Here is a 27,434-nt window from a genome sequence, read left to right as displayed (position 1 = left end):
CCCCAAACTTTTGAATGTTAGTGTAGATTAGACATAAACAGGTCCAATTATTATTATTTTTTTTTTTTTTGGGGCGTTGCATGCTCATAATGAAAGAGAAGCCACACACAATAAAGCAGTGCTGCTACACATATTCACATTTAATTCAGAACCATTTAAAAATTATAGTCTATATACTTCTTTTTTTGATAATTTTCTACACATTTGCTACAGGAATAAACAGAGCTCTCAGTTAATTATTTACAGTGATCACACGACGTAAAGGTGGCACTAGACATTACAGATGTGAAAGCACTGAATATTTGACGGGAACCTTTCAGGTACATTCCAACGAATTCAGCGTTCAGACATGACTGTGCATATATGATCTCATGTTTGACTGCATGAGACGTGGTGGTTTCTTTTGTCATTTCCACATCTGATACATGAATTGCATTTTTGGCCATGATAAAGAGAGCATTTTAAGAACAAAATCTGCATTTTTCAACATCAAACATTATATGTATATATATTTATAAAAAAGACAACATTATACTGTCAATTTACAGAAATTAGGACACTTTAAATCTGATGCTTAAAACCACCGTTTCTCCCTGAAACTCAATTAGGACTGAAGCATTTGGCCCCTGCAAAGTGTTTCCAGCATTGGAAAGCTTTCATAGTCTTTTAAAGAGTGACAATATTCATTTCTGACTTGTGAAAGTGAGTGAGGTGCATGAAAAGGGGTGAGTGTAAGTGAAAAAGATGTAATAGTGACACAGTGGGATGTTGCTCACTGAGGAAGGGCTTTCAGAATGGCATTCACTTCTTCTGCCACAGCTGTCAGGGCGAACTCAAACTGGTCCTGAAGAAACAATCAAGCTTAGTTTGTAAATTCACTATAACATTAACAATTACATGCTGGGAAAGCACTTTGTACGTACCTTAGTGCGTACCATACTTGGTCTCTGGTCACGAATGTGCTCCAGTGTGGCGGCAATGTCAATCTCCTTCACGCCTAAAACAGACAAACAACCTATGAGCATACAGCGCGTACATGAAATGAAACGGCTAGATAGAGAAACGAGGTGCTTACCTTTCGCCATGCGGTTAAGTACCATGTCAATAAGAATGTAGGTGCCGGTTCTGCTAGTTCCATCACTGTGTGAAACAGGAAAGCAATTTAAATCATTCATTTTCAATGATAACAGTAATAAAAAATGCCCATATTGTGAACCTGAGACTCATTGTAGCCGTTTACCTGCAGTGCACAATGATTGGGCATGAGCGTCCTCTGTAGCACTTGTTTACTTTTCTAAAAAAAAGAAAAGGGAGGATAGAAGAGAGAAGGGAAATTAAAAACTATGCATGTTATAAGGAGCGTAACGGTCGATTTGTCCAACCCTACAATCATTCTTCTGTCGACAAAGAGGAAGTGAGCGACGCGTGAGGCTGGGGAAGGAAGGGGGAGAGAGGAGATGGAGCATCCGTTAAGCCTCGCTCCTGCTGCACTCACACCTACCAATGATCATTTTTGTGACTATGCAACTGGACCCAGACTACTAGCTGCAAATCACAAAAATGACACTGGGAGGTGTGCTACGTCCAGGGACCTACCGATCTCCATCAGAGACAGAGAGAGTGACGGTGGGAGGAGGAGGAGAGAAAGGCAGGGGGTAGAGCAGAGCCCGTGTCCAGCACAAACGGGGAAATGCATTCAAGGGAGAGGAGCGTTGGAAGGACCGGACTTTAAGGTAAAGAAAACATCCACAGATATTTAGGGAATCCCAAGTGTGAAGCAGATCCTCGTGTTAGGGTGAGTAAAAACAGTAGGGAGAGTATTTGCAAAGAGGTTTTTGTGACAAATGAGGACATAAATTTGTATAATGACAAGGGTATGACAGGTATTACAAGGCGAAGGTGACTTTTCAGGACATTACCCCATGCCCCCACTTTTCAAAACGCTTCTAAATCACACAGAATGGAGTGTATTGAAAATCTGAAATAGCAGAAAGTTTCATGTAAGGGGTAGGGTTAGGTGTAGGGTTGGTGTAGGACAATAACACATACAGTTTGTACAGTATAAAAACCATTACGACTATGGGATGTCCCCACTTTTCACAAAAACAAACGTATGTGTGTGTCTAAATTGAGTTTTAATGTTTATTTGATCATTTAAATAATGATCATTTTAAGAATTTGTTTAGTTTCTGAGTCAAAGCCATGTGGAACATATTTTACCTTCCAGTTATCAAGAACAAGAAGAAACATTAGGTAACACTTTATTTTAAGGTGTCCTTGTTACATGTACTTACTATTATAATAACAATAAATTACACCTAATTACATGCAAGTACCCCTAACCATACAGTAAGTACATGTAGTTAATTAATATTACTCAGTACTTAAATGTATAATTACACTAACAAGGACACCTTAAAATAAAGTGTAACCAAACATGTTTTTATTAACATACTTTTAGTTATTTTTATTTAATTTTTTGGATATTGTTAAATATGCTTTTAAATATTATGTTTACTCATTACTTGCATTTTTCATGCATTTAAACCCTTTTTTACCTTACACTATCATCAAGAAACATTTTGTATGTTTTTATCAACAACATATACTATTATACAATTAAATATATTATTTATGCAGTTTTAAAAAACGTGGCATACATATTTTGGAATGACAGTAACAAGCACTTTTATTTGTTTCTAGCTGTTTTTTGGCTATTTTTATTAATTTAACAAATCTTCAGACATTCACAGGTGCACCTTTAATTTAACAGAGCGCTCACTAAAAATTGTCTCAATCACAGTTAATTTTGCGTTCAATATCAATTCGGATGTGACAAAGTGGAAATGTTCTTTATTCTTTAATTAAACCATCATTTCCCACCGGTTTTACCAATTTTAAGACCAGTTGTGAAATTTGTCATATCTCTATCTCTAACATATTAAGCACAAGGGAGGCAAAAAAAGATGCTGCCTCCCTCTGCAATCTTATCCATTAGTGCTGCAATTGGACAGTATTACTTGAAAATCATTTGCACCAGTTTTATCAATTTTAAGACCGGTTGCAAACATTGTCACATGAATTTAGCATTATGTTATTAATGAGAACATACTGTGACAAAATTTTTTTATTTTGACAGTATTACTTGAAAATCATTTGCAAACTATTATCTTTTAGTAAATTTGTTTTGCTATTACTGTGTTGTCAATTATTTCCTCGCCTGAAGCTTTTGAGGAGCTACTACCTGATGTGTGTGTAATCTGTTTGTAGTCCTATGAGAACAGGAGTTGGTGTTGGGTTGTGGCAGTACCTGCGGAAGTCCAACAGGGGGCGTGTGGAGGAGGGAATGCCTTGTGCAGGCCAGCTCAGCAAATGAAACTGGGTCAGAGTGCGCGTCTCTTGAGTCTGAACGTTCTTCAGGTAGAAACTACGAACCAAGAAGTCTTTACACCAGATATGTTCGGACACAAGATTCACCTGAGACATACAAGAACAAATAGGTGGTAAAGAGTGAAAGCCACAAGGGACTTTCAGGGCAATTAAACTGAATGCTTCTCACCTCATAGATGTTGTATAAGGATGATCCTTCATCAGGCCAGTAACGTTCACATTGTTTCTCTCCTTCCTCCACTAGAGCGGTCATCATCACTATTACAGTACAGCCGTTCTCCCATACCATCTAACATATGCACCAAAACACGGGGTCAGTACACAAAGAATCACTTATATAGGAGATGCATATTAATTTAATCTAAGCTATTTTAGCGTTATGCTATTATTCAATTTATAACCATTTAGTGATCAAATTATATTTGGGAATTTCATATTTTATTTTCTGAATATTTAAAAAAGACTTAAAGTGCCCCTATTATGTATTTTTGTAAATTACCTTTCATGCAGTGTGTAACACAGCTCTAAGTGAATGAAAACATCCTGCAGAGTTTTAAATCTGAAAGTGCACCGTGTATAAAGTTATTGTCTCTCAAAAGAAAGAGTCGACTCTGAATCATTGAAACGAGTCGTTTTTAAAACGAATCCCAAGTTGAAGTCAACATGAAACATTAGCATATTGCCCATCCACTTGTTGGTCTTTCAGCTTTGGTCTGAATGAAAATGCAAATTCGTTCTTTGCCACTAGGTGCCGCTTTTGGGGAGTTAAAAATAGCGGTTTCCCTGGTAACGCTGTACACAAAGCAGCACTGCACTCACAAACTCTGCTTTATCAGACATTACAGGCGAGATGACATGAAAATGAGACCAATAACCGCAAATTAGCATCACACAAAGGAGGGGTTTGGAAAAATGAATCGCTGAGCGAATCGTTTGAGAGACGTTGAGCAAATAAGGTAAAAAGAAATGCATATTATAAGACAATGAAAGTGTTTTTTGACCTTGCATGCATGTCAACCTGTTGTTGGGGACTCCCAAAACCAAAATATGAACCTTTCATTACCCATAATCGGTGCACTTTTAAAATTTCATCATTATTCTCAACATGTGCACCTTACCTGCCAGAAATCCGCAACAGTGTGTGGTAAAGGTCCTTGAGTTGCAATATAAGCAGGTAAACGTGGATCATGATCAATCTACAGGTAAAGATAGTAAAATGAAGATCCTTTCCTGTGACATGATCACATTTACATTTGTTTATAGAGAAACAAACATTCATTTACTTATCCAGCACACATATTAGTGCTAGAAGCAAAAACCTTGTTCTATAGTGGAATAAAGATTGTCATTTCTTACTATAGTGCTGGCATTTATGTAGTCCTCTTTGGAGGGGTTGACCTCTGCCTTTAGTTTCACTCTCGAATGGTCATCTAAAACAGAATGTTTTAATTAAACATACTGAAAACTAAAATGTATATATTTAACTCATTTTGGTATACCAATATTTGTATTTTCCAGATATATGATGCCTTTCTTGCCAGTGTGCACTATTTTTCAAAAGAAGTCTCTTATTCGTGCTAATTGATTTGATCAAAAAAATTGCTGCTCTGCTCAAAAAAAAATATTGTCAGCTTGTTCCAGCTTAATATTTCTATGGAAACTGTGATACATTTTTTTCAGGATTCTTTGATGAATAGAAGTTCAAAAGAACAGAAATGATTTGAAATAGAAATCTTTAGACATTATAAATGTCTCTACTTTTACTTTTAGTCAATTTAATGTGTCCTTGCTGAATAAAAGTGTTTAATTTCTTTTAAATAAATTTGACTAGAATGTAAATGGATGAGATCATTGAAATAAATGCTTTTTTAAAAAGGCACACTGCTCTTACAGGGCACAAAGTCAGGATAGCGGTTCTTCTCCATGTTGCTTTCCGACTGGGCGATAGAGACCGAGCTCGGTTCAGCCTGGTACGAACACAGAGCCTCCCACTCCTTCTGCAATCGGTCCTTATTCCTAAGATGGTCCTCCATATACGCCTGAACAACAGAAATGGATTTGAGGCATTCCACTGACTGCTCATGAAATGCCTATTTTGCTTCTATGTAATTAATAAACAACTTGATATGATTCCACATCAGAGTTCAGGGCACAACTTAAGCCTCAGAACTGACTTGTGTAAGCCAAGAAGATACAAAACTCCAAACTTCTTTCCTTAAATTAGCTGCAGTTTTTTTGTGCAAGTTTAAATATAGATTTGGTTTGTGCAAGCAGGTACTGCAACCTATTTACTGTTATGTGCTGAACACTCAGAAATTGTAGTGCAATAATTCCTGTTAATTAGAGTACGATTCTCACTTTTTATAGCACGTAGAAAGATGCAGTATATTGCTAGCAATGTGAAGTCTGAATTATAATTTGTAGCTGTGTACCAGTATCATGTGTCCAGTGGAGATGTCCATGTTGGACTGTGCCGGCTCTTCGCTCCAGGACGGTGTGCTGCTGTGAGAGCTGGGACTGTGCTGCGGTCCATCGCTGAACTGAGACGACACACTGCTGACTCGAGATGTGTCGGTCCCCCGTCGACCGCCTGGCTCCGGACGGGTGAACGATGACTTGGCTGCCATGTGCTGGCGACACAGCTCCTGAGAGACACAGGGAAACCTTATCATTACTGACTGAGCATTAATGTTTCAAATTACATTTTCAGATCCATAATCATCACCGTTAATGTACAGTAATACTCAACATCAAATGAATTTAAATGCAATTACAGTGTTGATTATATGGCAGTTACACCTGATTAGAATGGATTAAATTGATCAAAAATGACAGTAAAGACATGTTACTAAAAATTTTGGTCACACTTTATTTTAAGGTCCAATTCTCACTATTAACAAACCATTAACTCTGATTGCCTCAATAAACTCCTAATTTGCTGCTTATTAATAGTTAGTAAGGTAGCTGTTAAGTTTAGGTTTTGGGTTGGATTAGGGATGTAGAATATGATCATGCAGAATATGTGCTTTGGAAGTACTAATAAACAGCCAATATGTTAAAAATAGGCATGCTAATGAACAAATAGTGAGAATTGGTCCCTATACTAAAGTGTTACTAAGATTTCATAAATGCTGTTCTTTTGAATTTTTAATTCATAAAACAAAAACTTAAAAAAAATTAAAAGTGGCACAACTGTTTTCAACATCAATGATAATTCATGTTTTTTCAGCAGCAAATCAACATATTAGAATGATTTCTGAAGGATCATGTGACACTGAAGACTAGCGTAATGTCTGAAAATTCAGCATTGCATCACAGGAATAAATTGCATTTTAAAATATATTCAAATAAAAACAGTTGTTTTACATTGTAATAATATCTCAAAATATTGCTGTTTTTAGTGTTCACTGAATGCAGCAAACAAAACACCCCAAAGGCATTTCAGGCTCTTAAAAAGGTGGTGATATGATTTTATTTAATATGCAATATTTCAGGCACCTTATATTTTTCACTATATCATTTTTATTCCTCTGACTACATTTTCCTTTTCGGACGATACAGTAAATATCTTTCAGTCATTCTGTATCTTTCTCTCTCTGTATTTGTGTGTGTTTAACATTGTACCTGGTAATCAAAGTGGGTTTCCGCACCGGCTTCTGGTCCCAGACCCAGTTTGCCCGAGGCTAACTGACGGGCGTGGTGTCGGAGACAGGCAATCGCGAGGGCGACCAACAACACTGTGCCCACACAAGCCATGGCCACCATTGTGAGGACGACCCCACGCGAACCCTCCCCAACCCGTGTGGCCTGGGGCAAACCACGCCCCTCGCTCCTCTACAAAGAGAGAAAAAGAGAAATACAGCAAACGTGAGACAACATCATATGAAGAATCAAGGAAAAACAAAATGCAAGGAAACATTTCAGAGATGGCTTTCATCGCGGAGCGTTTGTGTGGTCTCTCTGTCTTCCCTACACTCTCTCGTCCCTCTTTTGTCTCTCTCTCTGTTTGTGTAAACAAGTCGGATGTCATCATCGACTACTAATTACCCTGGCAACCCAGACGCACACGCACAGCCACGTGCCACCCTGAAATAATTAGAGGAAGTCAGTGACCCGCCCGCTCCACTGAATAATTACCAGCAAGTAAACAATTAAGGAAACCCCCCACACAATGCAGGGTCAATCACTCGCACACTCTCATTGAGTGTTATTTCATCCTCGCTCTTCTGCACTTATAGCGCCTCGAGAACGAGTAAATGCACGGATGCAATGACTGCTGATGTCATGCGGCCGCCGTCCCGTGTCTCCAACCCCTGCCTGTTGGTGTTGCCATGGTGTCTGGGAGCCTCAGCAGGGGAGAACAGGCCGTAGCGCTACCATGGCAACAACGGAATGCTCAATGTAATCCATGGCCATCACGGTGAGCAAAGGAAATGAGAGGAGAGCAGAGGAAATATGCTATTGTCAATACGCCTACATTATTACACTGAATAATATGTGGTGTTATCTGCAGACACCACCTTAGAACGTAATACTTACTGCCACTGGCATCTTTTTAATCCATCTGCATTCTAATCTAATCATTCTAATCTTTGGGTGTTATTATTTTGGTATCTTTATGTGTTAAAGTATAGGATAATGTTAAATATTTTACTCCTGTTATTCAAATTAGAGAAAATATCCTCTGTACTAAAATAAATTAGTCTCTGTAAGACTTAAATACATAAACGCACAACTACACTTGCTCAAGTAAATGTATGCTTGATTTATGTCATTAATGACTACATTTGTATAAAAAAAGTGTAAAGTACAGCCTCTGTAGGATTTTAGGATGATTAAAAATACATAATCACACAACTGCACATGCTCAGGTATATGTATCATTAATGACTATTATACATTTATACTTATCTTGAAGTGGTAATATAAAATACACTACAGCTTCTGTAGGACTGCAAGATCATTAAAAATACTTAAATCAATAATCAGTATAATACAAAATCAATGATGATCAAAATAAATAAATCAAGTGTACATTTATATGAGCAAGTGCAGTCGTGTGATCATGTATTTTGAATTATCTTGAAGTCCTACTGAAGCTGTAGTTTATTTTATGCTTATATTTATGTCAAAATTTTCATTAATAACCAAAGTTAATATTACTTGCGTCCAGAATATCAATTAATATTTGGCATGAAAATATTTCTGAAAAAAGTATAGAGGACTACAACAAAAAGAGCAGAACTTTTAATTCATTTATTTCAATTAAATCATTTTAATTCCTGCATTTAATGAAATTATATGCCTCTCGTGTCTACTAAAGCTGATCAAATAATTATTTTATTTTAATTTAGTGCATAATGCTTAATATTTAATAATATTTTGATGGTTTCACTTAAACTATATGGCTCTTGCATCAACCAAAGCTGATTAAAGAATTCTTTTAATTTAGTGTACAATCCTCAATATTTAATAATATTTTAATGACTTTAATGAAATAACAATTTTGTGGTTGCAAACTGACTGAATACAACTGAACGCAATCTTCTGAAATGAAATGATTTTTTTTATAAATGACGGAACTTTACACACATTGATTTTTACTTTTCCACAAACATTCTCAAAAGACTAACTGTCCCTTGAGGTATTAATAAAGTTGTAAACTAAAAACCAATCTCACCATGCGAAATAAAACAGGAAAGAATGCAACAAGTTTTAACAACCTATTCTTACACCGGCTATAATTTTCGCTCAGGCACCCGCTGTTTTTTTTCTGAGAAAGTGGAACAGACCTTCAGGCTGACACCTCACCACCATCTCTGCAGCGCACAGGCAGCCGTTAGAGCTGAGCTTGCAAAAGAAAAAGATTGAGTGAAAGAGCACTTAAGTCTGACCACAAAGAGGTCAGGACGCTTTCCCTTCTTTTCGGTCCTTTCTCGAAATTCATCAACCATTTTCCCCCTCGCTCCCTGTCCTCCTCACACCCACTCTCCCTCTCTCCTCACACGTTCATTCTGTCCCTCTTGTTCCCACTCAAATTCGGCCTTTTCTCCTGAAAAGCTAGAAGAATGTTCCGCAGGAGAGATTGAAGGAGGGAGGGAGGGGGCGGCGGCGTCGAAGCAAGGGTGCGCGACTGGACGGAAGGACAATGGGGGAGGAGATAAAGGGTGCGGGGCGCCTCACCTGCTACTCTAGAGAGGCCCCGAAAGGAAGACTGACAGGCTCTTAGAATGGAGCACGGGAGCAGGCAGGAAAAATGAGCTGGTTTAGGACAAGAGGACAAAGGCCCCCCAAGGTCTGAGAGGGGCAGGCGGAGAAATGAGGAGGCAGAGAGAAAGCGGGAGAGAAGGCAACTGATCACAAGGAGAGAAAGCATGGTTACAGGGAACGAGAGAGTAAAACTCTGCGCAGGAGGGGTAAAAAGGGGTGATACGTGAGGAATAACCTCACGACGTAACGCACAGTTCAGCACATGCTCTACATGTCGCTACGAATACTAATGTGCATTTGAATCACAATAAGCTGTTGGCCGAGGAAGCATAATTCAAACATCTGTTCCTCAAGAAGCGGGAAAATCGGATTCAGGGTCCCAGGACCCCTCTGCCGTTCCCCATGACCCCCGAGCCCTTTGACCTCAGCCACAGAAAAAGGAGATACACACACACACACACACACACGAACACACACGTATGGCTGTGTGTGCGTGTGTTTGTTTTGGATGATCCCGAGGGCAAAGATCACCAAGAGCTTCGCACTCTGAATCACAATAGGCAATTCAGGCACGGCCCGAGACGTCCGAGTCAGAAATGGAGCACCGATCATCTCCGAGGCTCTCGGTGATCTAAGATTTCATCAGTCCGTCTGTCCCATTATGTATCTTCTGCTCCATTCACTCGCTGTGAATTGATTTCACAATTCAGCAGGACTCTGCTGTTATCTGATAGAGGCGTTCAGACTATGACTCGTCAGAATTCCCATCACCGCCGTTGTCTCGTTGCCTTTATATTGCACAGCAGAAGGTGTGTGGTTTTCATTAAGTTTCCTCTAAGAAAAAAAAAAAAACCTTTAGGGAGTTGTTTATAATGGATGATTTTTCTCCCTCTTGCATCTTTCAATACATTCCCACCAGCTGTTTTTTTATAAATAATATTTGAAATAGCATAACCGTTCACTCTAGATGGAAACTAGAAAACAATTAAAAGAAAATTATCCCACACTATAAGGGTAAGCAATGAAATGCATTTCAAGCCAACATGAAAAATGAACATCCACTTAATTCCAGTCGCTTAATGATATATTTATTAGCCAATAATTTTTTTTTACGACCTTTCAATATATCTAATTAGTACACGAAACCAAGAGAAATAGTATGAACTTGGGTGCACCTGCAATGACTACAAACGGATTACATCATCTCACTCATCCAGCCTGCTCTGCCCTGTTACCACAGCAACCGGTCCACCTGACATCACTATTCAAGATAGCACACAATTCTTAAAAACAGCATTTAACAAAAATATTTCATCAAACGCACATATAGCTTACGCATGCAGCACATGGCATGCGCATTTGTGTGTGTGTGCCAAGCTGAAGATGTGAACTGAGATCAAATGCATGTGGATAATTGTTATTTTAGTTTTAATTTCTAGTGAAATATTAAATTAAATATTACCAAATAGTAGGCACATTTAAAGATAATCTATATTTTAGTTGTTATTATGGTAAGATATGTTGATATGATACAGATGCGAAAAAAAGTCAAATGTAAAAACTTACAAATATTTTACGTTTTTGAATAAATATTTGCATAAAAAGTTTAGATTTAGTTTGTATATGCAGACAATTCAGTTGATAATAATCATAATGTATTATGACCGTTTATTTTGAAACTGGAGAGAGAAAAATATTTTTTATTCTAGTTTAGTGTTGTATATTAACTAGGATGTAGAAGTTTGAATGGTCATGGTACATTTGTTTTAGACATATTTACAGAACTGATAAAGCCTACAATATATACTTCAGATTTCCACGTTAAATACAGCATTATTCACAACTCTGCCACAGTTGTTAACTGATATTATAATTCAAGTGTGTGAGTGTGCAAAACAGAAAAAAATGTTAAGCAAAACAACATTTTCGAGCTGTGATCATTTTTGAATGTAATATAGTTTGTACCTTCCTTTAAAAACTAATACATGTGAGAAAAGGAATATATTTTGAAAAATCTATTATATATACACACACACGCACATATATATATATATATATATATATACACATAGACAAATGTTCACTAAATTAAATCTGAAAAAACAGGACACATGATTAATGGCATCAGTATGTTGATCGACTATTAAAGCGATAAGTAGCTTATGTCTATATGCACACACTTTTTTCCATTATTCATAAGGAAAATATATCATGATGTCAAGCACAACCATCAGAATAACATCCAACCAAATAAATACACATCTCAGCATTTAAATCCTACATAAAGGCCAACAGAATCAGTAGATCTAGTATGAAACAGAACTCACCGGCACACATCTCGTGTGCTCTCCAGACGCTCAGACCTCTTTACCTCACACGCACCACAACATCACGAGCAGGACCGTCTTCAATCTCACATTTTCAAGTCTCCTCACAGTCCAAGCATCCCCGGTCAGATAACTTAATCAAAGCATCAAACAAGCGCTTCAAAGTAGCCCTTAACGTTTCAGAGCCGAGAAACCAAAACGGAGGGAAAGAGTGGCATACGTTTAGTGCCGGAGCGAAAAGGTAAATGAGTGAAAATAAATGGGAAGGACAAGAAAAGGGAGGGGAAAGAGAGAATGTGCCTCCCCGAGAGCTGTGTCCGACTCGTATGAAGGCCTCGCTGCCTCTCAGCCCCATTCAACCAATGCCGCCACTTGTCACATCAAACGTCGTTGCCTTAGAGACAGCTCCACATGTTGCTGATGGTGAAATGGTGGGGTGGGGGGTGGTATTGATGCCCTGGATAGGTCGTTCGTGTGAGAGAGAGAGAGAGAGAGAGAGAGGAGGGAAAAAAATGGGCCGAAAGCAACAGGAGCAGGAGGGGGTGCAACGAATGGGGTGTAAGAAAAGTGCCATGGGCCCAAAAAGGGGTTTGTAAGTAATATGGTTTGGCAAGGACACAAACACCGAGCCTTCACATCTGGAATAACCGTACAACAGAAGATATATGAGATCGCACAAGATGAGGACAATACGGGTAACGGACCCTGCCAAAGATTTATAGAATAATAAGCGTTTAAATTGACAAATATGCTTTAAACTGGATATATTACATTTTAAGCTGAAAAGGATTTTCAGGATGTGTCATCCAATAAATATAAAACCCCTAGGGTACATCTGAATATGTTTATTCCTTAAAGTAATAGTTCAATTCGGTCATCATTTAAATCACCCTCAAAACTGTATAAATTTCTTTCTTCTGTTGAAACGCAAAAGAAAACAGCTGCTGGTCCCCATTGACTTCCATAGTATGGAAAAAATACTACGGAAGCCAATGGGGACCAGCAACTGTTTGGTCACCAACGTTCTTTAAAAGGGTGAGTAGACATCATTTTAATTTTTGGGTGAATTATCCCCTTTAATAAGATTTCAGCGCAATCTCGGTGGGAGTGCTGAAAGGGCATTGCTAGGTATGTCACTGTGGGCCGTAAAAACTTTAATTCATTAAAGAAGTAAAGAAAGAGACTCAGAGAGAGAAAGAAGCACAGAGACAAAACAGCCTAAACAGAAAAGCATTTATCCCCATAAAAGGCGGACAAAAAACAGTCAGGTGCAAGCAGGTCTCATTACTGAGGCAGAGAGAGAAAATTATAAGATAAAGGACAGGGAGAGCGCGCGCACACTCACTCGCTCGCTCGCTCGCTCACTCATACGCCGTGCACTTCACAGCAAAGAAAGTGTCACAGCCCACAATAGAACAAGAAAGAATAATTAAAAATATGAGCAGCCGGATGCAACAAAAGACATTATTCTGCATTCAAGGGCCTGCAACAGCTGTACAAAGTGAAAGGGGAGCGAGCGAGGGAGAGCAGAACGCCTCAATATGCACCGAGCACAAAAGCCACCCAAGAAAGTGGGGGAGCGAGGGAGAAAAGGATGGGGAGGGGTCAAAGGCAGAGGTAACAAAAAGAGAAGGGCCAAAAGAATGGCAGAGGGGAGAATGGCATGGGACAAGAAGAGAAAGAATGAGGGAGGGAGAGAAATGAGAAATGAGGCACAGCGGGGAAAAAACGCAGGAGGATTTGAGACGCGGGAACGGTACAGTGGGGACAGTTCGAGATTTCAAAAACTGTTCGTTTCGAATGCCTTCCTTGTTCGGTTCAGTATTAAACGCCAGAGTGATTCATGAGAAGCCGGAATTATATCTCACTACGTGATCTGTACATAATAGATGGACAAAACTGTAGAATCTATGAATTTCAATGAGAACGTTCCCTGTTTGGTTGATGAGGGTGGTTATATAGAGAATAATGACCTGTGTGGCCAATTCTGTCGCTGATTGACAAGAGAGAGTGGCTCATTATACCAACCGGTTCTCATAATCGCTAATCTATAGACCTGCTGATCACCGAGAACGTGTGGGTTTCACGGTTTGCGGTTGGAGGACGTAAAAAATGGGATAGGCGTACCTCTCCCACTCCGGTCTGGATGATTTTCATTCCTGTCTCTCCCTCGAGGAACTTCTTCTCAGCAACTGCAATGCATAGACAATAAATGTCGGTGAATGTGTGGGTTAATCAATAAGCGCCTGCGCATTCTTTTTCCATTTCATCAAAATTACGAAGGCTTGCCACTCACCGGCTTTATTGGCCACATCTGCCGCGCTGAGATTAAGAGAGTTCTGTCGGATCCTGAACGTCAGGGCCGAGCCCACCACGCTGCAGAGACAAACGGCCGAGAGATCGTGTTTTCTTTTATTCTCACCCTGTATTCGCTAATCTATCAGTCCCTCCATCCAGCAACACAAACGCACACACACACACACACACTTTACCTAATGTTGATGAAACTGCTCGTGGAGAGATGGATTCTCTCCGCCAGCGTCTCTAAGAGTTTCACCCCATCATAAAGACTTAAAGGACTGGAGGGAAAACACAAGAAGAAATACATTTGTTTTATTATGAGCATTCAGCACAAATGAATTCAATTCATTTCAAGGAACATTCAGCTATATTAACACAAATACATCAGGAAATCATCAGAAAAGCCCATCAGACTATATTTTTCAAAGGTCTCAAAGAGGAAAAACAAGTTTCCCTTCAAATTCTATTAAATTCTATAATATGAAAACGGGTAGAATCAATTGGAGCAACTACTTCTAATAGAAAATTGGTATGTAGATTAGATTTCATGTTTAGTAATATTAAATATTTCCCTGATAAACCTTCAAGACATTTTAATGACAATTCCATGCTATTTTCATGTTTCCCATAACAATAGGACACATACTCATCATTTTGTTTCATTGCATTTATTATATTTAAAGCAGACAATAAAAAAACATTTCCTTAAAAAAAAACAAAGAAACATTACTAATACTAAATCTAATAATACTAATACTAATACTAATACTAAGTCTAATACTAAGAAAATTGTGTTTTTGGTAAAACGGATGACTGTGTCTAAAATGATCAGGCATCTGCCTTAAAAAGTTTTAGGAGCTCCTACCTCTGATTAGTGACAATGTAGCCATATTCCTCTCTGGTGTTTGTCCCATCCTTAGCGGTTTTCAAGATGTTGGCGGTTTTCTCTTTTAAATCCAGGTCTTTGGCTGACAGGGTGGGCCCCACAGTGCTCCCACTGTCTTCCTTAGGCACAGTGGCAGGGGCCGGTGTGGATGGGGGCTGAGTAGGGGCCCGCTGGTATGTTGGGGTAGAGGGCAGAGCTGAAACAGGTAAGGGGGCTTTCGCTCCTTTTTCTGTCACTTTATCACTGCCTTCTACAATTGTCTGTTGAGAAAAACACAAAGCGTTGTGTGTAAAGAAAAAAAAACATAGTACAAATAATTCAGTTTTTTACCTGAAAATGCAATATACAGCTAATTAATTCCTCCTTTTTACACTTTCTGATAAGTGGCAGCGTTATTTAAATAATTAGATGACTCACTCAACAATGCATTGAAAGCAATGCTTAAAAAGCAAAAATCCTGGTAAAAGTGTTACGTTCTTTTAGCATTTAGGGGAATTATTAGACTGCAACTCTGCGTCTACCTCTTTTACCGTGACTGTCCCTGGGGATTGATCTGAGGAACACAAAGATAAGAGAAAACATTACATTGTGCTTTTGTCCCACAAATAATCTTAATGATATGAATGCATAAGACCTAAGGCTGTTGATCAAATTTATTAGGCCCATAACAATAAGACTAGGTGCAGTGACTTCTATATGATTCAAGCAGTGTGACAATGCACATGTCTGAATGCATGACGTAAATACATTTGTGTGTGTTGTGATGTCTCTCTATACCTGCATTCTCCATGTTTTGTAGCAGCTGTAACACTAAAGTAAGTCTTTTTATCTGCTGAGGGCTCAGGTCTCGTGGGTCCACCCCAAAACTCTTTAACAGGGTGGCCAGCTGTGCCAGCGTATCATCTATAACACAAATATTAACATGCTGGATGAAATGGAAACATCAGCATGCACTATCATAAGCAACAGAAAAAAATGCATATTTACATGCTACATACGCATTTATTTATCCAAAGCAACTTACATTGGATTCATTTTACAAGTTTAAGCATTTTCTGGGATTTAAAACATGACCTTGGTGTTACTTGCACCAAAAGCTCTACTATTTTAGGAACAGGAATCCTAGTTTTGCAAAAATGTTTTATTATTATACTTGCTTTCTAAATCTGAGATCAAACAAGTTTAAAACACATCTGTTTAAGCAAGATACAATAATATAATTTTAATCCATTCAAAACTAAAGCAAATGGGAAAACTTGCAGACTTCAATAGTGAATTGTTTACTATGACATCCTATTAAGGGCACAACATTTGAAGCATCCCAAAAAGGGATACTCACCATCAAGTCCAGAAAGAGAGCTGTAGTCCTGAGGGACTTTCTTATTGTTGCGCTGGGCTGAGCTGGGCTGTTCCTGTAGGGTGTAGTCCTCTCCATATTCCAATGGGAAATCTAGATCTTCATAGTATGGGGCGGCAGGGAGGGCTGCTGCCCCCCTGTGGCGGAAAGAGGGTTGTGAGGAGGAGAGGTAGAGAGAGACTGCATCTTCCAGGAGCTGACGGTCTCTGTCTCTTTGCTGGGCTCCAGCTCGAGAGGGGGGTCGCTGGTATCCCATGCTGGTGTGAGGATGGAGAGAATGGGTCATGTCCTCCTGTTCGGGAACAATGAGCGAAATAATTAATTAAAAAATATAAGATAAATCTGCGTTATGCTACTTAAAAAAAAAAAAAAGACTTGTCTTACTTGTAGGTATGAGTATGGGTCCATTGGTAGGGCTTGCATCCGGAGCGAGGAGGACTGGTGGGGGTCTAACACCATGTAATCCATGTAGCTCTGAGCTGGACCAGGTTCAGAGTTAGAGCTGGAATAGACCTTCTTAGCTGCAGGCTGTGGCGGCCTGCAAAAAAAAAAAATCAGTCAATTACATTAAATCTAATACAAGAGATCAAACATCTGAGGTCTGGGAGACCTCTGAAATCAAGTTTTCCAGCAGCAATAACACACACTCAAAGGAACGGTTGAAAAATGACTTTCTCATCCTCATGCTGCTTCAAACCTGTATGACTTTCTTTTTTCTTGTGTAACACGAGGAGAAATTCTGAAGAACGCTTTTTTCATTCATATTAATAGACCGTTCAAGTACCATAAAACTGTTGTAGACTTTTATCATAAGCAGAACATGCGAGACTGTACAGCATCTAAGGAGTCTTCTAAAGCCATAAAATAGCTTTGTGTGAGAAACACAACAACCTTCAGTAGCAAGTCAGTATGCAATGAAAATCTTGATATCCGATGGAGCCGACGGGCTTGAGTTGGAGTCCTGGTTTGTGGTACTTTCTGACTCTCTATCACTTTCTGTCAAGTGTCTGTTGTCCTATTCAAAACATTTTTTAAAGAAAATCTTGACAGCCATGCTAACACTACTTTGAAAATTCATGACGGAAGTGGTGATTCAATTATTTTTCAAATACATTGATAAAGTTTTTAAACAGTCTGAAAAATTAACAATTTAAAATTCACAAAGCTATTATTTAAATTCAACAAACTTTGAATATAGTGCACTTTCATGATACGTTTATGGTGCTTTTGAGCTCCAGAATCCACTAACTGTAATTGCACAAAAGGGAAAAAAAAATTCCACTAAGGAAATAAAGTCATACAGGTTTGGAACAACATAAGGGTGAGTAAATGATAATATTCCTTTAAACTAACAGCATTGTTTGTTCCTGGTACTCACTGTGCATTCTGGACCTTTTGTGTGCGTGTGTGAGGAATACGGCTCAGCTCCTTTGCAATGATGTGCTGGGTGATTTCATCCTGCCAGGAGAATCCTGTTCACAGGCACACAAATAAGCACAAACAATGTAAGCAGGTACATGTAAAGCAGTACTTAGTATGTACAGTAGTACTTACACTGTACACAGCACGTGCCTTGCCAGAGTCTTTATTTCAGGAGTGAGTCAGCGTGCATTGTGCGTGTGCTTTGTCTTGAAAACAAGTCTGAAACCTGATACACTCAGTCCTGTCTGCATTGCTTTGCTTGTTTGCCTTTAGTCTCTCCTAATCCTAATGGATAATCTATTTCTTCATTACTTCATTTGATGTTATACTAAATTATACGATATTATACTTTTGATACACCTTGCACACTCCATTAGATACAGCAGCAGATGACAGTACTTCTATTCCAAAAACTGGTAATATATTATGAAAATAAATGAAGTGTTAAATATTAAAAACGTGGGAAGTTTTGTTGTCAGTACCATCATAAAATCAGTGTAATGTAATGCAATATATCCTGATGGATATATATTTTGCATTATAAAATTTTTCTTTATTTTATTTGTATTTAAAATAAGTCAAATGTAATAAATTAACCAACAAAAATTATGTTGTTAGCAAATTGTTTAAATACATTTTTGCACATTTACATTTGAATGTTTGCTCTAGCCAATGAATACGAGTAACACTGATTCTTTAGTACTTCTTAAGATAAACTTAAGATCATCTAAGAGTACTCAACTGTGCTATTTTGAGACACCATGAATATGAACTAAAATGCACTTTTAACATACTATCTTTGCATTTAAAAAATTTATTTAGTTACCACTTGTAGCACACTTGAGTGTACTAGTGTATGAAAAATGGGTTCAAGTGTACTACAAGTGGTGTCTCAAAATAGCACAGTTGAGTACTCTTAGATGATCTTAAGTTTATCTTAAGAAGTGCTAAAGAATCATTTTTAGTATATTAAGTACAAAATTAGTGCGCGGAAATAGAGCACTTTAAGTACATTATGGAAGTGTACTTGTTTTTTACCCAGGTTAGAGCTCCAGGAAAACACTGGCTATTTTTGATGCTCATGTGTTTTACTAATATCCAGAATTCCATAACATCCAGATTATTATTCATTGATTTGTAATCATATTTGCATTTCCTAATTTTTCATATTTCATATTTCGAAAAATAAAAAGCACAAAAATAATAGCATTACCACTGTAAACGTGTGTATGTGTGTGTGTGTGTGTGTGTGTGTGTGTGTGTTAGCCTAAAAAAGCCTGAAATCATAAACATTATGTGGCCTGGCCAGAGAGGAAGACAGCTTAATAAACAAACTAAATAATGTCTTAATGAATCTGTGGTTATGTTTTAACGTAGGGGCTAGAAAATATTCTTAGCCCAGTATAAAAACAACAGAAGGCAATTTGAAAGTCCCCACCGTGACACCATGTGAGTGAGTGAGTCTGTGTGTGTGTGTGTGTGTGTGTGTGTGTGTGTGTGTTTACCCTGAAGCATCAGCTCTTTGAGCACTTCCTGTAGTCTCTGAAGAACAGGAACAGAGACCTGGTACTGAACCTGGTCATGTCTGGAGCTCCGGCACTGTCCAAAGAGCTTGTCTGTAACACATAGAAACACAAACCATTTAGATTTAGAACACTGAGGAGAAAATCTGTAAATTTGTCTCTTTTCATAATATTCTGTGTAAATGATGCAAAAAATAGAAGAGTCTTCTGAACATTATGTTCAAAAAGTTACTGATGTCAGTATAAACAACATCAGAATAATTAAATATAAAACATCTTAAACACTCATACATAAATACAGCGTGACTACGAAGCACATTAAAAATGTCGCAGACAAAATAACCCATAAGTGAAAATGAGCCAGTTTCTTGACTAATAAGCACCCATAACATATTCAACCCACCCCACACATGCACTCTCATACACTCACATCCCACACACATACCACTGACTCATCCCTGACTAAACCTCCAGTTGTGTGGTTTAAAAAAAGCCCTTGATCCCTTCACGCAGATGAGCTCTAAACATGAACCCGGCCATTTTCTATATCTCAGAGCAGGTCTGTCCATGAACATGACTCACAGCTATTTATAGTACAGATGGAGATGTGAGAGCACTATGGGGGAGATGGATCAGTTTCCCTAGGGCATGCAAATACACAGTGCATTATTACATCGCAATAGAAGTGACACAGGAGAAACTGCATGATGTCACACCATCACTTCAGCAAAAGAAAGACGTACAGTTAAGGAGTAACACACACGACACAAAATTATATTCTGCCTCTCATAATACATACATGAATATTCATAACAGACGTTTTTCAGACGGGTTGCTGCATTTTTATGTTGTTTTATGGCTGACTGTACATTGGCTAAGCATAGACTGACACATAAATACATATAAGCTACATACGTCAAAAATGAATAATTGTTTGTTAGAATCTATTTTTGACAGAATGAGGGATGAAGTCAAGGCTTTTGGAATCTCATTTTTTAAAACAAATGTCTAACTGTGGTTTATTATGGCTTGTTTGCCCCATGGAATAAAAAAATAAATAAAAAAGTAATTGTGACATTTTATCTCATAATTCAGAATTGTAAGAATTGTAAGATAAACTCAGAATTCCGAGAAACAAAGTCTGAATTGCAAGAAAAATTGTAAGAATTGTGAGATAAAAAGTTGGAATTACTTTTTACATTTTTTATTCAGTGGTGGGGGAAAAAAACAGAATTGCAAGAAGTAAACTCAAAAGAGTTCTAATAAAAATGCAATAGTCAATTGAAAAATATAAACTGGGATGAAAACTGAATTTATATCTCAGACTTTGTTTCTTGCAATTCTGAAAAGATAAGTCTGAATTGTGAGATATAAAGAAAATTTTTATAAATTAAACAGTACAAGCACCACCAGAGTACCTTATATAAAAGGTGAATAACTAATTTTTTCTCTTTCTCTATTTTATTACTGTGTCTCTCAGGGTAATACAAACACCTGGCATTCAGTATGTTTGTGCATGGAGGTGTCAGAACAAAAGAGATTGGAACTGCTTTTCACTGAAAAAAGAAAAACAGCTTTCTATCCACCTCTGTTCCATCATTTTATGACACTGGGAATACGGAAGCCTTAACCATGTACAGCAACCCAAGACCCGGCTAACCGTCATTGCGAACATGAGCGCCTCGTATTTGTGTAACCTCTTTTGAATGTGCAGGTATCCGTGTGGGTATATACGTGCGCGTATGTGCGTATGAGTGTGTTTGGATGCACGGCAAAGACGTGAGTCTGTGCGTAAGCACCGGGTAGTGAGTCATCAGTGATTGTGGGGGCGTACACCCAGCTTCCATGGGCTTGATGATGTCACCGTTACCAAGGGGACATGGAGCAGAGGTGGGAGGGACTTGGTGGTGAGAGAGAAGAGCAGGTGACAGAATACTAGAGGTTCATGGCTGTGGTGATACGTACACAGGTAAATCCCAGAGAGGAGTACAAAATAACAGATGGAATGTGAATGATTCCAGTTTGGAATTTTCAGGAAACTGCACTGAAACACAAAAGCAGGATGGAGCCAAAATACATAAATATGTAGTTAGCACTGATAACTCACACATTTAGAATGTCTTTCAATGTCTCACAAGTCTGAGACCACATTGTTTATTTTAATATTTAATAGTGGAAATTAACACAAAGGCTTAGGATTAATAATAAAGAAAAATTCTGAAGTAAAACGAGGAAGAAATATTTAAGATTCTGCGGTATTTTCAAGTTATTATTCAAATAAGCACATAACGTGCTTCAAGGAAGCACAAGATGCTCTTTGAATCTTTCAAATCATACTGGTTTAACATAATTAAGTTTTACACAAGCTTGTGCAGCTGAAACTTGTTTCATTCAAATTGTTATACTACATCATTTGTAATGAAAAAAGGTAGCACTTTACACTAAGGTCCCATTCGTTAACATTAATTATTGCATTAACTAATGTTAACTAACAATGAGCAATACATTTTATACAGATTTTTGATATTCCTGTTTGTCGACGTTAGTTAATAAAAACACAAATGTTCACTGGTGGTTAAGTTTTTGCACAGGTCTGTGAAATAATATTAACACAGCTTTTCAAATTAATAATGCATTAGTAAATGCTGAAATTAACATTTTCTAGGATTAGTAAATGCTTTAGTTAGTATTTTTCATTGCTAATTCAAGTAAACTAATTTAAACAAATGAAACCTTATTGTAAAGTGTTACTGGGGGGGAAAAAAATGGATATTTGGAAAATAATGCAAAATACAAGGATATTCCAGACTTTTGGAACCCATTGTATTTCCATGTGGACATAAAATACACAAATAACATAAACATCTGCCTCCAGTATACACTGTAAAAAAAACTCCGTAAAATTTACGGTAAAAAAACGGCAGCTGTGGTTGCCGGAATTCTACCATAAAAAATACGGTAACAACATTTTAGGTTTTAACTTAAATTTACAGTTAAATGCCGTAATTTCATTAACTGATATAATGTTAATATACCAACCTATTGAAGTACTGAAATCTGTTTTGTACCTTTGAAATACACTGATAACCACCAAATGCAGGTGATGATGAGAGAGTCACATGATGAACCAAAGCCCATCACAAGCAGCTTTTAAATAATAACATATATAGAAAGTGCACAGTGTCATTCACACAAGCACTAAACACTATCATGGTGAGACTCATTAAACTGAAATATGCAATAAACATTAATTTAACAACATTAGATGTAACATACAACCCTAATAAACATATCTGATTAAAAAAAAAACTAAGAAGAAACAGTTATTTCAAAGAAAAAACATCAAATTCAAACTAAATTTGAAATGCAACGCAGGGAATTCTGGGAACGTAAGTTTTACGGTTTTTCCCTGTAAATTTTACAGGAACTTACCGTTAACCATTTAACATGTTTTTACTGTAGCATTTTTACAGTTTTTTACCGTTAAAATCACGGTCATTTTTTACAGTGTACACCAACACAATCTTTGTAATTGCTGACTAATATGAAATGAGTGAAGTGAAAGTTCCTGCAGTGTAAATTATTTAGCAGTGTGCATGTGTCTCCTGTTGCGTCGTTGCACTAGCAGGATGTAGCAGAGCAGCAGTGTCAAGAGATGATCCGGAAATCACGATTAGATCATCAAGAGCAAGAAATAAAGAGACAGGACGCAGAACACAGAACCTTGCTTCTGAATTTATGATTTACTGGAACTACACAACATATTGTCTCCCTATTGTGATACTCACCATCAGAGCAGAACTGCTCCCTAGAGCACAGCCTCTTCTCAAACAAACAGCCTGTATGCAAGAGACAGAAAGAGACATGAAGAGGAAAAGGCAAGTGAGTAGTTGAAAACATAATAAAACACTGAAATTGACATCTACTGAAAACCTCAATGCATTTTTGTCAATGGAGATATAGTAGACTGTTTTCAAGTGATGTCTAAGTGACCTTTTCTTCACCCGACACATTCATCTCAGCTATAAACCAATGTGTCAAATCTGTCTTTCCAACTGTCTGACTCTGGGAGCTCAAAAACACAATCCGAAAGCATATAAACAATATTGAATCAAGATGAATCAATGACAAGAATCATTCATCTATGATGGCCTATGATTGCAGTAGCTTGTTTCCCCTAAAATGCAGAACTGCTGTGTGGGCAGATAGAATGAGGAGGAAAGCTCTGGGCATGTGCTGAACACAGCTGAACAAATAAAAAGGAAACGTAACTGCCAGCGAGCATGACCTGACTATGCTTGAGCGTGTATATATGGGTGTGTGTATGTCTGTTTGTGTGTGTGTGTGTGTGTGTGTGTGTGTGTGGGAAACGCTAGGCTGGCCAACAGCACTGCTGTCAGGGGAACCGAGCAGGACAAACAAAGATAAAGAATCAAGCTGATAAAGCTGGAGAGAATAAAGTGGCCTAAAAACAGATTTAGACTGTTAAAAAGGATTGGGCTTTTGGTGAAATAATTCTAAATGAAATTATATACCAGATTAGGGATTTTCACACTGCGCTTAATCCCAGATTATCGTCCTTTCAGCCTTTGAGGGGGAAAATGTCAAATAGTGACGGAAAACCATTTAGATAAAGAGACCGTTTCATTTTTACCTTTGAAGTCCGAGGAGTCTATTTAGGAAAAACCAGCAAGGGCTGGCGCAAATCATGGCAATCGTGTTTAAAACCACAAATGTTCAAACAGGAACAGTGCGAAACATCAGTTAATGAACAACACCCAGGCCGGGATTAAAGATATATGCATTTATATATATATATATATATGGTCCTGATTTATATACCATGAAAGAATCATGAAATGTTCGTCCAATCATTGCATTCGGTGCGAATGCAATCAACCTATGTATTTGCATACCTCCGCACAGCCAATAGCGAGAGTTTGGGGCGTGGCTACTGTAGCAGGCTGAGCCAGAGGATGTTTAGCCAGATTCCATTACAGAAGTGCAAACCAAAATTCAAGGACTTACCAAAACACACAAAGACAAAGAAGGTATGCTAAACGTAAAATTAAAAGTATTCCTAATATGTGACCCTGGCCCACAAAACCAGTCTTAAGTCGCTGGGGTATATTTGTAGCAATAGCCAAAAATACATTGCATGGGTCAAAATTATAGATTTTTCTTTTATGCCAAAAATCATTAGTATATTAAGTAAAGATCATATTCCATGAAGATATTTTGTAAATTTCCTACTGTAAATATATCAAAACGTCATTTTTGATTAGTAATATGCATTGCTAAGAATTCATTTGGACAACTTTAAAGGCGATTTTTTTTGCACCCTCAGATTCCAGATTTTCAAATAGTTGTATCTCAGCCAAATATTGTCCGATCCTAACAAACCATACATCAATGGATTGAGCTTATTTATTCAGCTTTCAGATTATGTATAAATCTGAATTTCGAAAAATTGACACTTAAGACTGGTTTTGTCGTCCAGGGTCACAAATGTTGGACCTTTTATTGAAAGCAGCCCATTTTACCTGATTTTACCTGATTAGACATGCCTTTTTATTTTTATAGGTAGATGGGCAGTGTAAAACATGATTCAGTTTACCCGGGATTTAGAATGATCCATGGTTAACTATTTCAAGTGTGAAAAGCCCTATTATGTGTTAAAAGAGTAAATAAATAAAATAAAATAATAAAAATATTGAAGGACTTTGAATAATTTTGAGGAGTGAAGGTTACTGAACACAGGTCTAACAAACAGCTATTTCTGAAACACACTCCAGGTTACTTTGATAAAAAATGGGAAGTGTAAAGTTTGCTCATTATTTATTTCCACTAGCAACTTGTGAGCTGCTGATTTAGAAATGGAACAGAATGTGATGTTAACCTCTCATTTCCACTTTCCACTGATGACTTATCACATCAGTGAAAATCACCATGGCAGTGTTTTACTCACGCTGGATTAATGATTAAAAGCACACGGAATTCTTGTAAACAACATAATGAACAACACCAGCCATTGCCAAATTTAGTCTCAGACAAACAGGTGCAAATCTAAACTCAAACTGAAATAATTATTATTAAATATGTTAAGATAATAAGCAATATATTTGCACAAAATAATCCAAAAAAAGTTGTCTGTGTAAATTCGTATCAGGCTAAAGCAGAAACAACCTTTACTCTAAAAAAATAAAAAATAAAAACCTGTTTGTCAATATACATTAACATCAGCCCTCAGAAAATGAAAGGAAATGTTATGATGAATGCAGAAGAGTGCAGAAATATTATACATTTATGCCTATATAATAAAGATGTAACTAACTAAATAAATGGGCTTTCATGGCGCTGCTCTTTATTTACGCAGAACTAAAAGCAGCATCTGAGCCGGTTTAGAGCAGCCATAACCAGGCTGTGCAAAGGGCAGCTAATGAAAATTCATACAATTCATAAATGTCAATAGTAAACACAACCGCACGAACAACGCACGAAAAAATGAAATCCCAACAACCTCGCGGAAGCCACTGTCCATTAAACAAACTGAGAGTGCAATCGAGAGACTACGATCATTTAAAAAATGTATAAGACGTAGTAGATATAAATATTTGCAAATGGGTCACTCCTCCAATGTCGCCGACGTGTCGCCAAGGATACAGAGAAGAGTGATTTCTATTGGTCAGAGCACGGATGGAGAGTAAAGAGTATTTCTATTAACCAGATAATGCTTGCATAGAGGAGGATGATATAACCTACAATAAAACATAAAGTGGATAGTTGCTTTCAAAATAAACAAATATGAAAATTGCCCCTCTCCATGGTGCTGAAACGATGCTCTTCACTGAACGACTCCTTGTCTCCTTTCCCACCAGTTGCATGATAAAGCTGGAAGCACTCAATTTACGTCTACAATACTTTTGATGCATGGTCAGGGGGAGAAGTGTCCACAATGGCAATAAGAAACAAACACAATATGCAAATATTCTCAAAAAGCATCCATATAAAAACAATCTTAAACGTGATCCCATATGTCACAAAATACACTAAATTGCCCACGAGTATAAGCATTTGTTATACTGTATCTAAATAAATGTGGCCACATTGTAATTGTCACAGGCCTAAACAACCGCACCAATGTGCACAAAGAAACTGACAATCGATTTTCATTCTATTTTTCAAAGACTTTCTTTTCTGGCGATATTAATACCTACCGTATCTGCCTGCCATCCCAAGCTGGCAGAATACGGACATCAAAAACAGGGCTCTCCATACTCGTGGATGCATCATATTAACTATCCACGGGATTGAAGTCGACGCGTTGTGTTATCGCCCTCCGTCAAGCATTTAAATCCACATTTTGTCTGTCGGTGCCGCAGGCTTGTGCTAAACGCTTGTAGCACAAGTGATGGACGCGACGGGTAAGACAAATTAACTGTAGGCTTTCGTTTTAGGCAGTAATAAACATACAGAGACATTAACGAATGTCCTGAATTTCTGGTGCGGATCTGGAGCGGGAATCACGATCTTCCTTCATCGATGTGGCGGGGACCCGCAATTACGTCATATGGAGACCAGGAGGTTTGAGAAGAGTCTTGCGTGCAAAATGAAGGATGAGAGCTAGAGCCTATGTACATCTGAGTCCTGGTTTACCTATGAAATGAAGGAGTGGGCAGGATGTCTGTCTGTTAGTTATAGCATTGACTACAGAAGATGATGAATTCCTTCTGTTGCGGTTATAGCTGTCCTCCTCCCACGAAGAGACTGAGGTGAAAGGGAAAATGACATAACATTTCACTGAGGAAAGAACTGATATCAAGTGAATATGAGGTAAATCCATGTCCAGTGACAAATGTTAGCCACACCTTTATTTGGAATCATACAGAAATGCTTTAATGTTTAACATGAAACATCCACTACGAGAATTAACCATGCTTTTATTGTAGCAAAAGTGTGTTTTTTTTGTTTTTTTTTACCATTGATTACCATTTGTATAAGCACAGCTTACTACAAAT

At 37.8% G+C, this 27,434-nt stretch overlaps 1 protein-coding gene across 2 annotated transcripts; it reads right to left on the bottom strand.

The window, feature by feature from the left end:
* Positions 1–114: 114 nt before the first annotated feature.
* On the bottom strand, positions 115–27,274 carry ptprna (protein tyrosine phosphatase receptor type Na). 2 transcript variants are annotated; one of them, XM_058786370.1, is made up of 23 exons: positions 27,073–27,274; positions 23,205–23,255; positions 19,399–19,509; positions 17,850–17,943; positions 16,856–17,009; positions 16,454–16,763; positions 15,892–16,017; positions 15,636–15,667; positions 15,094–15,374; positions 14,420–14,506; positions 14,224–14,303; positions 14,055–14,119; positions 7,015–7,224; positions 5,823–6,035; positions 5,282–5,429; positions 4,747–4,820; positions 4,509–4,586; positions 3,560–3,679; positions 3,311–3,477; positions 1,241–1,294; positions 1,076–1,140; positions 924–997; positions 115–844 (listed from the first exon to the last, which is right to left on the bottom strand). In XM_058786370.1, exons 1-23 carry the CDS (start codon positions 27,257–27,259, stop codon positions 773–775), a joined length of 2,853 nt encoding a protein of 950 aa, XP_058642353.1. In that variant the 5' UTR covers positions 27,260–27,274; the 3' UTR covers positions 115–772. The 2 variants fall into 2 exon arrangements, with proteins under 2 accessions (XP_058642353.1, XP_058642354.1); XM_058786371.1 differs by lacking the exon at positions 27,073–27,274 and adding an exon at positions 26,634–27,044.
* Positions 27,275–27,434: the final 160 nt, after the last annotated feature.

This window comes from Onychostoma macrolepis, chromosome 09, assembly GCF_012432095.1.
Source record: "Onychostoma macrolepis isolate SWU-2019 chromosome 09, ASM1243209v1, whole genome shotgun sequence".
Classification (NCBI taxonomy): Eukaryota; Metazoa; Chordata; class Actinopteri; order Cypriniformes; family Cyprinidae; genus Onychostoma; species Onychostoma macrolepis.
The sequence above is the reverse complement of the archived record's forward strand: the minus strand, read 5'-3'. Positions and strand labels throughout refer to the sequence as shown.